The 17,583-nt window shown below is 39.5% G+C and overlaps 1 protein-coding gene across 1 annotated transcript in view; it reads left to right on the plus strand.

Moving 5' to 3' along the window:
- il17rd (interleukin 17 receptor D) overlaps window positions 1-17,583 on the plus strand; it is a gene marked incomplete at both ends in the record, with an annotated part of 37,013 nt that overhangs the window by 1,849 nt on the left and 17,581 nt on the right. The window contains one exon of the mRNA XM_079242349.1: window positions 13,294-13,348. Within this exon, the coding sequence (XP_079098475.1) occupies window positions 13,294-13,348 (55 nt within the window). The remainder of the gene's footprint in view (window positions 1-13,293; window positions 13,349-17,583) is intronic.

A 17,583-nucleotide genomic window follows, 5' to 3' on the forward strand; every position in this document is an offset into this window, starting at 1 on the left:
AACATTCCTTCCTGCAACCCCACCCCCAAACACACACACGCACACACACCATCTTAAACAGACACACACACACACACACACACACTCTTTTGCTGTCACCTCCCCCTTGCTCCTGCTTCCTGTCCTTTCAGAAACACACACATCAAAGGCTGCTGGATGGGGGTCTGAGGACCTGCTATGCTACAGGTGTGAGGTTATTAGAGCTCTTTGTGAGTGTGTGCATGCCTGTGTGCATCTGCTAGCTTTCTGTGGAAAAGATCGCGATTTTGGGCTGCGTATATTTAGAGTAGTATTTGATTAATTGAATTAATCAGCATTCCCCAATCTATGACCTCAGTTAGATTTCTGAAATGGACAATGTCTGCAAAAGTTTAGAAATATTTGATGCTGCAGGTCAAACAACACACATTTTTTAAATCCATTGTTGAGTACCATTATCTGTATGATGCTCCACTACAAATACTGTAATTGCCACACACTCTGCCAAATGTCTAACTTATCAATACATTCATATATCTTTCCACTGAGTCTTCACTGTCTTGGGTGCCACTTGGTAACACCAGTCCTCTTTCTGCTGCTGCCTTGTTGAACTAATCTGTACATGAACAGCAGCTGGTTCTAGTTGAAGTGGTGGATCTCCTGGAGAGCAGAACACAATGGCTACTGGTACCAACTGCAGTCCAAGACAAAGGAATTGGGGTCCATCCACTAAGCAAGAAACTCAGGAAAAGCATCTGGACAACATGAACCTTTTCGACCAGGTGTTGGTGCTTGACTGGTGTTGAAGGCAGTTCAGAGTTGGTTCAGGTTTAGAGTCGAATAAAAACCAGTATGTTTTTCCACAGAGCCGCTTCATTGTTTTAAGCATCAAATGCTTTGAACATCTTTCTACTATATTCTTATATGGAGGCCTATGATACAGGGACACAGTTTATCTGCACAGAATAGTGTGTCTCTTTTAACCTACAGACTGACGTCATTGTCACAAGTCCAGTTTAAAAGGGCACATTCACATCAGCCTTTTTTATTTGAGTCCATTTGATTGGAAAGTCCGCTTCGTTTGGGGAGGTGTGAATGCACCAAACAAATTCTGATTGGGATCAAAGAAGCGGACATGGTCTACCTACAAACACAGGTCTCGGCCTGTTTTAAGTGGACCAAATACAGGAAGCGGACTAAAAAAAACCCAACTCACTTCCTGCATTTGACGTGGGATTGCATTGTGGGTAAATACAGAGCGATCGCGTTAAGTCTTCTGGCTCATCTGTTGTTGATACTGCGCACATTGTTGCAGTGTATTCTACAGTATACTTAAAATAAGAAAAAAAACTAAAACTGTGATAGTTTTGTGCTCTTTGTTGAACTTGCACTCCAGTTTCCTTCTTCAGACGTGTCATGTTTTCTCTTTTGCTAAAAACTAGTGCAACTGCACCTTTGGTGGGAATGGGGATATATTATTGTAAAGGTTTTGGACGTTTGACCAAAGTGCAGCGTAAACACGATCTCGCTGTGCATGGATACACCCCCCTACAACTGAGCTGTGTTCCCAATCGGACCGAGTCTAGCAGAATATCCTGTTGTGAATGCACCTGAAGAGCTGTTGGAAACAACACAGGCGGTTTGTGAATGCTTGTTGTTGTTTCCAAATGTTGAGGGGTATTAACAAACGCTGCTGTAAAGGGGATCACTTTTGCACTTCTGCTTGCAGAGCTACAGTGAAATTTTGACTAAGGTAAGTAGGTTATTTAGTGAAGTATTTATGGCTCTGTATTGTTCTGGACTGTGTGTGGAAAAGATTCGGGACCTTCTGCCATCTCCAGCTTTATCAGTAGGCGATCATCCTACATGCAAGTTGAGCTGAAATTGCTGCACAGATCTGGTTTATAAGTTACTGAAATGATGATTTTTGTCAGATGATGTTGAGGCCATAAAACGAGTTGGAGAGGTGGAGGACTTTTACGATCAGAAAGTGGGCTTCCTGACAGTATAAATATTCTTGCTTTCTCTTCATATGCATGCGTCCCTTTGCACAGGAAGGCATGTGGTTGACACAACAGCAGTGAGAGAGAGTTTGGGGTTCAGTGCAGTTCTTGGAGTTGACATTTATTTCTACAAAGTCTAGTATGATGTAAAATCCAGTATGAACCCATCTGTGCATACCACCCTTTACAGAGTGCTTCCCCATCTGATCAGAGCGTCAGGAATGGGAACATAGAACAGTTGGATGAAAATGAGTGCATGTGGTTGAAAAATGTAGAAATGATCATATTTCTTCTGTTCTTTATGTAGAATATATTAAAACTAGTTTTAACAAAAATTTATGTAGTCTTAGGAAAGTCAGGAACCAGCACGGCTTTACCATTTGACAAAGTTATTGATTATGCAAATTTTAAAACTGTCGGTGACATTTTGGCCGTTATTGTTAGATGCATCAAATGTTTACAAAATAAAGTTTTAAAGATATATTCATCACTACAGATTTGAACTGAAGTTATGTCAAAGTGACCATTTCTGAGTGTAGACTCAAAAGCCTTGTTTTAATATCTAAAATGAAAAACAGGCAAGGCTTAAATTTGTTAGTAAGAGGGGGGAGCTCCAAAAGAGGCTGAAAATCCCGGGAATTCCAGTTAAACATATGAACCCCACATATATGTGCTCATAATGTGTGTGATATGAATGTAAGGTGATGGGACAAGGTTGATAAAAATCTGTGTTTTGTCTATTTGTTTTCATTTCGGCTGAGCAGAAATCAGGTCCAGTGTGGCAGCGTACTCCAGAGAAGGCTCCATGTCTGCAACATCACCTGTTTTAACTCACCTTTCTACCTCTTTTTACCATTGGTTTAATTTGGTTATTAATTCAGTAATTCAATTAAAGAGCTTTGTAACGTCAACATCCTTTTGTTAATCTTATGATGGGTTTGAGGAATCTAAAGCAGTATCTGCTCCACATATTGGCTCAAGAAAATTGGCAGCCTGCATCAGCCATTGGCTAAAGCTGATGGGGGGGAAAAAATGTGAATTGAAATCCGCTTTAAAAAAAAAAAAAATCCATGCTGGTCGATCCCTACCTTGGACATTATGCACGGTGCCTTTGCAAAGCCTATGTAAGTCTAGCTGAGCATATTCGGCAGAAGTCATCCAACTTCAGCCTCAAGCTGTTTAACCTGTGTTCTTCAAATCATTTTTATCAGACTTCATCCCTTTAGAGCCACAAAATGTTTCCTGAAGCTTTTTCAACAGATGCAGTAGTACTCAGCAACACACGCCAACAGGCCACAATGTTTGTCTACATAGGGGACAAATAATAATGTCTCCCCTAAAGAAATGGAGATGTCTTTTGCTTTGTTGCTGAACTGAAGATCTGCAGCTTTGGATATGCAGGTAGAGGATTTTCAGAAGCCAGAGTGATGGCTCTGTCTGAAACACATCTGCTGAAGCTATTACCTTTGACTCAGTGGAGACAAATCAGGAAATCATTCAGCCTCTTCCTCACTCTGGATTCTTCATCTTTCTCCGTCTAAACCTGCCATCATTGCAAATTAGATTTCCACCCTGCAGCCATGTCACACATCCCATCATCCTTCGGGCCATCAGTGTGTTTTTGGCATCAGAAAGCCTCAGAGGGCGTCACAGTTGGGTGGGCGTCCGATGTAAAACACGTGTGTTCTGATTTTTTTTTTGTTTTTTTTGGTGGAGACCAACCCTGGTAGAAGGTGGAGGATGGAGCCCGGTGCTCCCCGTCTTAAATAAAGAAAACAGAAGGAAATGTTTTTTATTGACATCCTTTGAGGATTTTTGCAGGGAAAAGAAAAGTTTCCCATCTTTCTTTGCAGGAGAAATCATCATGTCACTGTGCTCAAGTGAGGATACTTTACAAATTACATCATAAGTAGTTTTTTGATCAGTTAAGAAATTATAAACGTGTTAAACAGAGAAAATCCTTTAAATCAGTATTTAGTGTGAGCATGCCTGTTCCCTTTTTTTGCCTCCAGCTTTTTTTTTTTTTTTTTTTTTTTAAATAAGCTCAGAGGCTCACTACGGGTCACATGACCGTTTTCTCAGACTTCCAATTTCTGTCTTTTTCTGAGGAAGTCAGGATTTGTCCTGCTTCAGTCTTTGTAGCAAAAGCGAAGGAAAACCTTTTTAAAAGACAAGCCATCACAGCAGGAGGGAAGTAGCTCCTCCTGAGTGAGAAGGAGGAGTTTGAGGATGAAGAAGGTTGGGGGGGGGGGGGGGGGGGGGGTCATTGAGGAGCAGTCATGCAGGAGGAGGAAGCCACAGGTTTTGTTCCTGTGGTGGGAAATCTCTGGTTGGCTGCTTCCAAACACACACCCTCGCACCCAGGGTTTGCATTGTTGTACCTCCTGCTCAGATCAACTGATCAATAAACAAGTCAAACCAATTGTGATCAGAAGTATGAATATTCCTGCTCTCTAAATATTAATCATCAGTTTAATGGGAGATCATTTTACTGACTTTGTTGATTTTGTTTTACAATGTTTGAATATATAACAATTTTACAGGAGTTAAAAGTCTTTATATCACATTGACTGCACATTAGCAGATGCTATAGCATGGCTTCTTATAAGCAGACATTCACTCCAGGGTAGTTCACCACATCAGAGCTGCATCAGATCATAGCGGTCTTGGGTCAGATACAAATTGGATCAACCCAACTAAGAGCCATTTTTCCCAGCGAGAGCGGCACATCATGCTGCTTGAAGATCACGTTTGTTGGTGAATTTGTCTGCTTTTTTGATCCAAACCAGTTATTTTAACATTCTTAATTCTCCAAATGAAGTTGGGCTTTCCAAGCAAACAGACTAGGATTGGAATCAAAACAGCTGGTGTGAATGCACACTGAGACTGAGGAAACTCTTATTGACTGCATTAAATATAAATAGTGCAGACACACCCTCTTTGTTTCATACGTTTCAGACTGACATCGTCAGCAGTCCTTTAAAGTGGAACTATTATGTGCATTTCAGGCTAATTTCTTTTTATTTCTGAGATCAGAAGGGCTGGGATTGATCGAGTTATTGTCACAAATCGCTTTTACTTCAGACCGACCCTCTCCGTAGGCTGTCAGATCAGCCTGTGGGCAAAACGAGTGGATTGAGACTCCTCCACATTAAGCCCCGCCTCCCACCACCGCGCTACATCGGTAGCGCGCACCGCACTTGCTTTCGCCATCATTGTAACATCTCATAAACAGAAGAATTAGACTAATATGAACTGAATAAAAAAAAAAAAAAAAAAAAAACCATGTCAACACATAGCATACAGCCCTACATGTTGGAACCTGAATCAGACCCTGAAAACGAAGTGGAAAACAGCAACCCACAGCAACGAATGCAGCAGGATGTCTCTCTTTGGTAAACTCACCAGCCATCGTTGGAAATAACTTTATCCGACGTTTTCCACCCGCCTGATGTATTTGTACATGCCCTTGTTAACCAGTAGAAGGTAACCAATAACCGAACCTTATCCCCCGGGACGTCACAAGGATTTCCAAGTAGAAAAAACTCTCTAAAATGACGCGTTTTTCGTCACCATGGAAACCAAACGGTGAGAGTGCTGGAACTTAAACTCAAACATACGTTTAGGTGATAAAAAAACAGTGCCGTTCACATGTCTGATGAGGATTCAACACTGTAACACTGTAGAAAGCTCAGAAAACTCGAAATACCGTAATAGCACCCCTTTAATATGTGTCAGCGATTAATAGAAAGGCTGATTTAAGCTCCCTTTAGGTATGTAAATCTGTGCAATTGTTTGAGGTATCTTTAAATGACCGACATACTTTGATGCATCCTTGATGTTGTTAGATGATACATCGACAAGTGGCCAGTGCAGTTTAGAGATGACCTCCAATTTATTATGTCGGTTTCAGACAACACAAAACATGAACAACAGCGGAGAAGATCTTAGAAATAGACAACAAGGTAGGCAGTGCAGTAGAGTTTGAGGGTGTGTGTGGCCATTAAATGCATCATGGCTTTTTCTTCTTCTGTGTTCCTTTTGTTGGTTAACCCAAACTTGCACATAAAGGATACATCAGTATGAATCTTGGGTCATAATCGGGTTTGTTTCAGATGCAGGAACAAAGTTAAGTTTGCTCTCAGTCATCACTAATGGTCCTTTTCCATTCGTACCTACTTGGTTGAACTCAACTCAGTTTGTTGAGTTTTCCAGGCCGACCCTATGATGTTGAGCACTTGACTTGGCCGGCTTCCTAAGGAAGGCCAAAAAAACCCTCCAAAATGTCATGTCCATAGATTGCAGACAGCTGATTTATCCAAAATGACTTCAAGTTAGGTTTTAATGTTTATAAGTTCACTTTAAATTTTTTCTGTGGTGTTTGTGACATATATTCGGTTAGGTGCTTATATCTTTGGTCTAGATTATCTTCCAGTTCTTGCTGTAGCTTTTTCCTGGACAATGAGTTTAAAATTATTACTTAGCCTCTTATGACTGCTTTTCCTGTTTCCCAAAGAGGTAATGCTGTGGTATTTGGAGTGCCGTTCACCTCCAGAAAGGTTCTTATTTGATAAAACTGTCAAAGCTGGTATCCTGAAGAAGTGATGTTTTAAATATACTATCTTCTGTTGGACTCATAAGAGATGTGTAGGACATAGGAGTCAGGGTTATGGTCACTTATGATTAGATGGTGAAATTACTTCTAATGAAAAAATCTATTTGGGAGGAGGCTCAATGGATGAAGGAGAGGTGGGTTCTCTGAATAAGGAATAATTTTTTTCTCCAACTATTTGCAAGTCCGCAATAGTTATTTGTATTTTATAATATCAGTGTAAGGCCAGTGTCCTGCATTATTTTTGGTGTGTTATGTCTATCTTGGGGTTGATGATGGTAATAAAATCTCCAGCTGTGATTATGTTTTTGAGCTCTTATATTGTGAAAAAAAGTTCTGGAAAAAAGATGAGTTGTAAATGTAAAATTATTGTGCTTGATAAATAATGATATTATACACTATATTTCCAAAATTTTGGGCTCACCTGCCTTGACTCTTGTATGAACTTTATAGACATCCTTTTGTTAATAAAAATGAGTTCAATATGACGTTGGCCCACGTTTAGTAGCTACATCATCTTCAGATATTCTGGGAAGGCTGTCTGCAAGGTTTAGGAGTGTGTTAACATTTGTCCATTCCTCTAAAAGTGCATTTTTGAGGTCAGACACTGATGTTGGATGAGAAGACCTGACTCTCAGCCTCACCTCTAATCATCACAAAGGTGTTCTATCAGGTTGAAGATGGGACTCTGTGCAGGCCAATTAAGATCAACCACACAAAACTTGCTTATCCATGTCTTTACTGACCTTGCTTAGTGCACTGGTGCACAGTCATGTTCCAACAGGATAGGGCCATTCCCAAACTGTTTCCTCAAAGTTGGGAGCATGGAATTTGTCCAAAATTTCTACGTATGCTAAAGCATTTAGTTTTTTTTCACTGGTTGTTCTTACTAACTTCTGCAAACTTTATGCAGATTAACAAACTACTTGTCAAGTTCTTGTTTAAACTTGACTGGGGCCTTTCTGTTTAGTATTTCCATGTTGCATGAAGAATGAATGAAGTAATGCAAAGCAGCATCACCTGGCATAGATTTGGTGTTTTGTCTTAGTCTTTACCTCACAGTTCATGTATTCTCATTAGAAAAAGGATTTCTTGCTACATTTTATAAAGAACTTTATTTTCAGTCATTAATCAGTTTAAAAAAACTAAAAAAACAAAACTTTGTATGCAAAACGTGTTCAAATATTTTACACAAAGGCTGTTGGAGCCTAAAAGACTCAAGTAAATCAGCAGCTGATTGGATCCCAGTGCGACCATATCCTCCCATATGGTAGCATTTGGAGGTGTGTGTCTGTGTGTAAAAGACAGGAAGACATTAAGAGGACCAGGGCTGAGTTTTATCCCTGAGGCCTTTGCATGAACACCCTCATCACCCTTACACAAACACACACAGTATTGGTGATCACAGCGACTTTCTGCTTCGTGGATTTTTTAAATACATGAATCCTGATCAAAGCTGCTTGTTGAATCTGTCAAGTGTGCTGAAAGGTACTTTTTGTACATGTTCAAGTGGTTCTTCTGGAAATTGATAGTTTATTGGAACACTATTGAAACTTGTGAGAACATGGCTGAGTAATGTTTGAGAAAAAGGAAAATAATGGTCCCACTCCGTATCGAATAAAGTTTTTACTATGTTTCATACTATGTTTCATACTTTACACCAGAATGACACATAAATATGATAACTAAAGTATATATGGTTTTCCTCTAAGAAATGGTGACTCAGAAGACACGGGAAACCAACGTGCAAATTATGAAACACAGAAAACACAGTGTTGTCCATGTGTGATTGGATTACCCAGCTGGGATGGTCAAGTGTAAACACTTCACATGTTAAAAAGTCTGATGGCAAAAAAAAAAAAAAAAAAACTTTTGCAAAGCCTGGCTCTTCTGTACTGACCTCTGTCCTGGTCATCCTGCCAGAGGCCATGATTTCCTTACTAAATTTGGCAGTATAGCCTCCATTACTAGTGGCTGTGATTCAGTAGAAGTAGTTGTCTTGGCTGGCAAGGGTTAGGGTGGAAATACACAGCAGAAATTCATTCATTTGTTGGAGATAGAGAGAGTTTTTCATCATGAATAATATTTGAGGAAACCCTGAGATGGACTGGAGACCTCTACAGGGTGTACCCTGCCTCTCGCAAACTGATTGCTAGGACAGGCTCCAGCTTCCCCGCAATCCATAATTGGACTAAGTGGTTCAAAAAATGAGTGAGTGATTGATATATGAGGAAGACACTACTGGGTCACATTGGGTTATTGTTAATTAACTAAGACTGGAATGGCAGGCCAATCAATTATTTCAAGTCTTAGACAGGTCCAATGCTATTTACCTTTTTGTCTTCCATTAATCTGGAGTCCAGTGTGTCTTTGAAAAGGCAAGAACCCACCTCAAGTTAGGGTACAAGCATTTTTCATGATCATATCCCCATACATCTTTATTTGATTCCAAAACAACACAAAAACAACAACAGTAGCCTTGGAACTGAACTTTTTTTCTTTTAATTTAGACTAAAAGCGAATATCATTTAAACTAATATACTTATAAAATTGTGTTTTGATATAGCATTGGACACAGAAAGGAAACTGACTGCAGAGTTGAGTGAAATGTTTGCATCATGTCAGAAAAAGCTTTGAGAGTTATTCTCAGCACTAATTTTAGAGTCTAAATTCTTTAACCGTGAACTGTAGGAGTGGAAAATTGCCAAGCTGGATTTATTTTGTGCAAATTAAATGGCTTATGTCAGACCCAATGCATACAGGAATCAGCTAGCAGTGTGCACAAGATTAAAAAAATGGTGAGCAGGATGAAGAAGATGGTTCTTAATTTCCCAAACGTCACTGAATCAAGCAGTCATGAATGTGTGATTGCTGGATTTGGATCCAGCCAGTTTAGTTACCAATCAATCAGCCTTACCTGTTACATCCTAATGCACTGAGTGGAGACATGACATTATGTCACAAACTTATCTCTGAATGCTGGCAGCAAACTCATCAAACATGTCATAGAAATCTGCACGACATTGCCTTTTTACATCATCATTCGATCTCCTTAATTACACTCTGTTCCGTCCTTATGTCTGTGTCTTGGTGGTGGTGTTTTATTTATTTTTTAAAATTTATTATTTTATTTTTCTCTTTATTTACGTCAAATCACAATGTCCTTTTATGCCGCACTGAGCCCACTGAGGAAATATAAAGTTTTACTGAATTAAATTGAAATTTACCATTTCTTTTCATGTAAATCCTTCAGACCAGAATGGCAAAACTGTAGGGAAACCCGAGTTGATTGAAATGTAGCTGCTCAGACTTTTCCAAATTCTGTCTATGGCTGGGTATCATTTAAGTTTCAGTATCTGTGCAGCAGGATACATTAGCTTCATTTGCAATAACAAATAACTGCCAGAATAACCAGTGACAGATGGGGCCAAAGATAAACGATGGCAAATATTGTGTAAGCACAAGCAGCTATACCAGAATAATGTATTTTGAAATATATAATTTAGATTATACAGATGTCTAATCAGTACATTAATAGCATCATGTTGTTTTTACTTGACAGATGTTTTGTCCCGTTCCTTTCATTAATTCAGCTCTAATCTTGCTCTTAAGGGCTGAACGTTTCTAGTTGTTTTTTCCTTTGCTCTTGAGCAGCATGTTGATTAAAGGTCAGCTGGGAGTTTATCCCCACATCTGGAATTGGTCTGCTTGCTCCAAACAAAATGAGGCAGAGGAGAAGCCTGCTATGTGAACCTTGAAAGTCGTAATTGAAGGAGTTCCTGTTTAATCAGATCCCTCCATCTTTTCTTTCCACCTTCCTTCCCTTTTCTTTCCCCTCAGGCTTGGTGATTACCATCCTTTACTCTTCCTTTCTGTATCCTCCAATCCTCGTCCCTCACATCCTTTCCTCCCTCCCTCCGTCCCTCCGTCCTCCCCTTCTTTGCTCTGATTAATTGCTGCTTCAGCTAACTGAGCCTGCAATTAGTTGTCTGATTACCACAGGAACTGGATAGTTTGTGCGAGTGTGTGGTTCGGGGATTCCCGAGGGAAACTCTGCTCTCGCTTCAGATGTTTGCAGTTTTTTTTTTCATCAGTTTGATTTTCCTGTGTTTAGAGACTTTTCTGCGTGCATTCTTAAAAAAACAAAAAAAACAAAAGTTAAAACTGAAACACTTCCTGAGTATTGGATTTTAAGCAGCTACTCCTTCTTCTATTTACCTTAACCAACAATGACGTGCTGACTTTTCTTTCACGTTTTACTTTTATTTAATGCTCTGTGGTTTATCGATGTGTATTATGTCCTCAGACTATGTGGACACATGGAGTTAATATAACAATACTTACTGTAAGAAACACCTGGCAACACTTTTTTTCCCCTCTCTGTGTGCAGTTTAAACATTTGGCCGGTGTGGTTGTAGCAAAAGGTTGCATGTAAATCCTCAAGCAGTTAACTAACTTGAAAAGTCAGTGTCAGCTTCCATGAACAAGTGTCCCTCATCAAAAAAAAAAAAAGATACTATGTGATGTTTGTAAAATCAAAGCTAATCCAGAAGGTGAAACTCAAAGGTGGACTGAAAATTCAATCATCACACAGAAGAGACGCAGCAGGGAAACTTTATTTGATGTTGCATGTTGGTGTTTTGGAAAAAGAAAAAAAGGAAAAAGTCTGAAGACTCATCGAGTTTAAGCAGCAGTACTGTCATCATCTCCACCCTCTGACTAAGTCACTGCAAAGCAGTCTAGCATTATCAGTCTACAGGAAACTGATAATTGGTGTGTGTGTGTCTGTGTGTGTGTGTGTGTGTGTGTGTGTGTGGGGGGGGGGGGGGGGGGTCTGTCTGTCTGTCCAACAAACACATGTTATGATGGACAACGGTGTTGCGAAAACAGGCCCTACCGTGTGTGTCTGAACACACATGCTTCATCCAAAAGCACAGCTTGGTGTGCAAGAGGTGGGTGAGGGTCAACTCGGTTTTGCAGTTGATTATTTTTAGTAACAGAGAAGGTTTTTGTTTTTGATTTTCTTTTACTTTTTGAAAGTTAGTTTACAAAAATTCATGCTGACTGGAAGCTGATTCAAAAATAAAATAAATTCAGACTTTTGTCAATCCAGTCTATACTAACAGACAAAACACACCGATTACACACGTATTGTGTGCATTATGACTTCCCAGAATCTTATGTCATGGCGCTGAAACCTACATGTGCAGTGTTTCAGTTTCTAACTAGTCTTTGAACTCATCACCTGCAAGATGCCCTGACACACAACACTTTTTTTTCTTTTTCTTTTTCTTTATTTTTTGCAGACATGAGCATCCAGACTCTTTTTGTTTTTTGCCTTTATCGTTTCAAGCAGGGTTTCCTTGATTTTCTTCTCAAACTTGAAAAGCATGGAGGTTGGGCAACCAGTCAGATCTTAGCGTGTTTGAGTTTAACTTAGCCACAGATCACAAGGATCAAAAGTAACCTATTAGGTCTTTCCTCAATGTGATTCTGATATCAAAAATCCGCCAAATCTGTGTCTGCCTATGAAATTTTTTATCCCAACTATGCATTTTTTCCCCTCTAAGATATGAGGAAGTTTGCTTTTGCACTGAAAACTCCCCTTAATTTTAATTTGCTTCTCAGTTCATGCTGCCAGCAGGACATCTGAGCACACAGCAGTATATAAAGCCCCCAAAGTCAAAGGTCAGCTGTGCAGGCAAACTAAAGGCAAAATGTATAAAGAGTGTGAGATGGCTATTTGTGTGCATGTTTGTGTGTTATATCTATTTTTCCAGGAGTGTTTTGAGGACATATTTGTCGTCACTTCTTCAAAGGTCTGTTTGATGGTTAAAAGTTGGTTTTATGGTTTGTTTTAAGGTGTTTTTTTAAAGGCTCGGGAATGTAGTTTGCCAATGAGGGACTTCACAACTACATAATTGACAACATATGTGTATGTGTTTGTGTGGATGGGCTGTACAGTGGCTAGTAATAAGCATAGTATACCTCCTATAGCGCGAACCCAGACACACACACACACACACACACACACACGCCTAGAGAGTTGTGCGTCTGTCTGATTGGTTGCAGGTTTATATGTGTGGTTTTTTGCGTGTGACCACAGTCTGACACCTCTGTAACAAGCCTAAAGCTGGAGGTGTGTGTGTGTCTGTGTGTATGTGCATATAGGGCAACATGAAAACAAGGTGAAAGCTGTAAAACTGTAGGACTCTGCTAATGCATGGCTCACGAGAATCCAAGTCTTTGTGTAGGGACACAGAAAGGGATTCTGGGTAATTGTAGCTCTCCGGAGGACAAGTGCTCATGGCTTAGTTTATCTCAGTGCATGTTAATTGTCACTAAATCTGCTGTTGCATGTATTAGAAAGATCTGATGGGTGGTAAATCGTATGAAAACCACTTCATAGTTTCAGAATGGCTTTATGAACTGATTTAGGTCAACAGTTCTGAATGTACTGACAGGTTTATTAGCGGGCTTTCACGCCAGGATATCTGATAGTTCTTACTTCAGTCAGGTGAAGTCACGTTTGTGTTGAGCTGCCACCTAATACCACGGGGTATTAAGTGGCAGCTTAGGATGTTTATCTTTAAAACTAAACCACACTCTTTATGTTTTTTATTCTCTAGAAGCGACTTGGCTATGAAAAAGAATAATTACCCACACATGACGCACAGATTTCTTTTTTCTCTCTCTTAGGTGCCGAGTGGTGTAGATGGAAGTCGAAGGTTGGCCGTCACTTTCAGAGCTGACAGTGAGTTTCTCTGTAAATCTAAATAAGTTTTATTCTTTCTGTTGGAAAATTGCTGAAATTTTCGAGCCAGCATCTAAGTTCCTCTCCTAACAATTTAATACTCCTCGAAAATATACCACATAAATTGCACTTGCTGATTTGGATCGAACATAAAACAATCTGTAAGCCCCCTTGCTTCTGCACCTTAACATCCTGCATAACCCTCTTCCTCCTCAGCCATCCATGCCTATTCTTCTTCTTTTGTTCTTTTCACTCCTAAAGTCAAGTTCCTGAGCCGTGGCCAATCCCTGCCTCCTGCTTTTGTCCGTGACCATGAGCGAGGAAGCACTTTAAAATCCCTCTTTGTGTGTCATTGTGTGTGTGTGTTGAAGTGTGTGCATGTGTAGAGAGAAAGCAATTTTTTTTTTTGGCTGTTTTTGGGTAAATCTGTAAATCTAAATGCAATCTGTTTTTTTTCTTATCAGAATTTATATCAAAACGACAAATGTTATGTGAATTAAATTGAAATTGAAAATCTTGACTTATTATGAAAAGTATCAATTCTGTAATTTTCTTCTGTGCTCCCTGTTTAGTCAACATCAAAGTATCCAATTAAAAATGTCCTCATTCCCAGAGTACCATCCCTCCACGCAGAGCCACCTGATTCCTCCCCATGTATCTGTTTATTCTCAAAGTGCATCTTAAAACACATCTCATCAGCACACCGATGGTTGGTTGTGTCCACTGAAGATGCTCTGGTTGCTGCCATCTTCACTCCTCTCCACAGAGATGATTTATTTTAATTTAATCTGACCTAAAAGCACATTATTTGAGTAACGATATGGGGTCAGGGGAGGTCATGTGATATTGAAGCATTGATGCATCTGAGGGAAGGGAATGGAAACCACATGCTTTAAGCTTAAGTAAAGCACTGAAGCATGTTACCATGACAATCAGAGCCTGCTCTATGTTCATGAGTAAAGGTGTGTGTGTGTGCGTGTGTGTGTGTGCGTGTGTGTGTGTGTGTGTGTGTGTGTGTGTGTGTGTGCGTGGGGGGTGGTGGCAGGAGGGATGCGGTTAGGAGGGGTTGTGACACACCTCAGTAGTTCCTGTCCTCCAGTTGGGCCTCCTCTGTGTTTGTGGTGATGTCATGGGGAATATAAAGCAGGGAGACCTTTGACCTCTGGTCGGTTTCTGATGATAGGTGAAAAGATCAAAGTGAGCCCTCAAAGAGAAATCTGATTGTGGTTTCTATTTTTGATAAGGTTGCAAGGTTCCATTTTGTGTCCACTGTATTTCAACATCCGCATGCTCCCACTGACTTAAGTGATGGAAAAACAACAAAATGTGGCCATAATTATGCTGATCACACACAAATCAACATAACCCTTTCATCTGTAGTCTGATCCAAACACTGATCAAATTCAAGACTGAATCATTTAATTTAACAGTATTTCCTCTGTTAAATGAAGACAAAACTGAAATAATAGTTTTGGATCCAAGAAAGAATGATTGAAATTCAGCCATCATCTTCAAAATCTGTTAAAAACTAAGCTGGAAATCTGAGAGAAGTCATGAACTCAGACCTGAATATCAGCAGTCACATTAGGACAGTTGTGTAGTAGTCTATTAACACACAATTGTTCAGATTAATCATCTTTAGTAGATTAGACTATTGTAACACTGGATCGAGTCCTCAGTAAGACTGAGAAAGTGGATCATGTAAATCCAGTCCTCAGATCTCGACACTGGTTTCTGTCTGTCAAAGAACTGACCTCAAAAACCTGCTGTTAGCTTAAAAAACATTGAATGGTTTAGGACCAAATTATATTCAGGGTTTTATTTTTTCTTATAAACCCACTAGATCCCCCTGGCCATCAGGGTTCACTCTACCTTCAGTTCCAAGAGTCTGAACTAAACATGGAGAGGCAGCATTCAGTTTTCTGCTCCTCAGTAACAAACTGTTCTGATTAACTGGGCATTTTGAAAACTGAAATCAGCATTTTTTAGCTGTTTCTGAAGTTATCAATGATGCAACTGTAGCTTGAGGGGGAAGCACGGTCATCTTTGAATCAGAAAACTGCTGGTTTGTTTTCTGATTGAATGTAATGCGATCAGTCATCAAAGACACCAATACTGCAGACAAAGCGAAACTATAACAATAAGCTACAACAAACTAAGATGTGCCGACATACACAGAGCATGAATCATACCATCATTTGTAGATGACGAAGAGAAGAGCCCTGTACATATTTTAATTTCAAAGAAGGTGAAATGATAAATAGACACAATGTGATGTTAGCATTATAGCAGGCAGCCATAATTGCCACCTCTTGCATCATCTTCCCTCCTGAATTTATATAAAGGCTTCAACCTGCCAGGGGGAATAAATGGAGGAAGATAAATTATGACCGAAGAAAAAGGTTCTAGTCTTCACCCAGCTGTGAACTTTGGCCTTTCGTCATCTATAGTCTGATAGCACAGCTTTGTTTTATGAAGAAATTCTGAAGACAAAGATGAGCAGGAGGAAGAGGAGTAACAAATGCCTTTGTTTTTTCTTCTTGCATCCTATAGAGGATGCAGGAGGAGGAAGAGAAGCAACCAGCTGTGACCTTCTCCTTTAGCCCTGAACATGACTGCGCTCACATGAGGATGATGAGGCGAGAGGAAGAGGACCAGTGACTTGAATCCAATCTCCTCTGTCATCTCCATGCTTTATAGGCTCCGCTCTTCTATCCCATTTTCATCCCCTTCGTCCTCACCTTCATCAATAGTTGGTTGGCTGGAGGAAAGGGAAGCAGTCAGTCGTGTCTGAGCTCACGCCCCCTTTTCTTTCTGCATCTTAAGTCCGTCTTTTCTCCTCCGATCCCGCTCACTTCATGGCTGGCTGCTCTTCATCCTTCTTTGGCCCTCTATCTTAGTTTTTAAGAGAAAACGGGAGCAGTGTTGGATTGAGGAGGTTTGATGACTAAACACAAAGTGGTTTATGAAATATGCATAATAAGTCAAACATCTAGGAATTGGGCTGCTTCTACATTTAGTCAAAATGCTTAGTTAGTGTATGGAATGGCGGCAGCTGTATATAAATAAAATACTAAGATATTTATGTGAAATTTTATCGTGAGATGAAATAACCCACTAAGTACCTCAATTCCTCACAGTCCCGCATTATTGCCAGTGTTGAGTTTGACCCTCCTGGGCTACCGTGATGACATGAGAAGGCCAGGAGGAGGACCTGAAGCATTTCTCTTTAGCTTATAGTAAAATAACTATTTATAAATGTTACGTATGATTTCCGCTTTGAATGTTAAAGGTGAAGTATGTAAGATTTTCAATATTTTTAAAATACATTAACTAATAAAATAACTACAATCATAATTATAGTTTTTTTGAACATGTAGATTCCAGTCTGTTCATATTTGATGCATTATTAAATTGCAAGTTTAATTAATGACAAATGACAAAAAGCACTTTTTTTTTTTTTTTTTTTTATACTGGTAGGCAAACATTTAAGAAGGGTCTTTGTCATTAATTAAACTTGTAATTTAATAACACATCAAATATGGACAGACTGGAACCTACATGTTTTAAAAAAATATCTAATTATGATTGTAGTTATTTTTTTAGTTAGTTTATTTTGAAAATATTGAAAATCTTAGATACTCCACCTTTAAGTCTAACTTTATTTTTAGTTATGGGTGGGTCAAATGCAAATCATGCACTTCTTAGTATTAGTATCATGTTGGCTGCTGCCTGAAATGTTAATTTGGAAAATTAAAAATTAAAAGAGCTGCATGGGAACAATTTGGCTCCTGTTCCTGTGGTGGATAAGGATGAGGCTGAGCAAAAGACTCACATGGATTAAAAAGGAGAGAGAACATCAAAGCAGATTTCATCATAGTGCACCTTTCTTACATATAATCAGCACAGAGTATTTTTCATGATACAAAATGTCCATTTTTATGTAATAAAATCAAGCCTTTACATGCCTTATCATGCTCACATATAAACACATATACTACATACAGCTACAGTTTCCCATCCCCATTTTACACCAACACTCACACCCAGTTTATGTCTCCAACAAAATGGGAATATAAAAATATGAATTAAAAATTAAAATATGAGAAAATGCTATCCCAGTCATCCATCCACCTTGACGGCTTCCCTGTCCTACTGCCACAGAAGGCGTTCCCACAGGAACCCCCCTGATCTGAGGGGGGGCTGACTGAGACTCACACAACCCTAAAGCTACA

Source organism: Telmatherina bonti (genome assembly GCF_933228915.1).
Source record: "Telmatherina bonti genome assembly, chromosome: 6".
NCBI classification, from domain to species: domain Eukaryota; kingdom Metazoa; phylum Chordata; class Actinopteri; order Atheriniformes; family Telmatherinidae; genus Telmatherina; species Telmatherina bonti.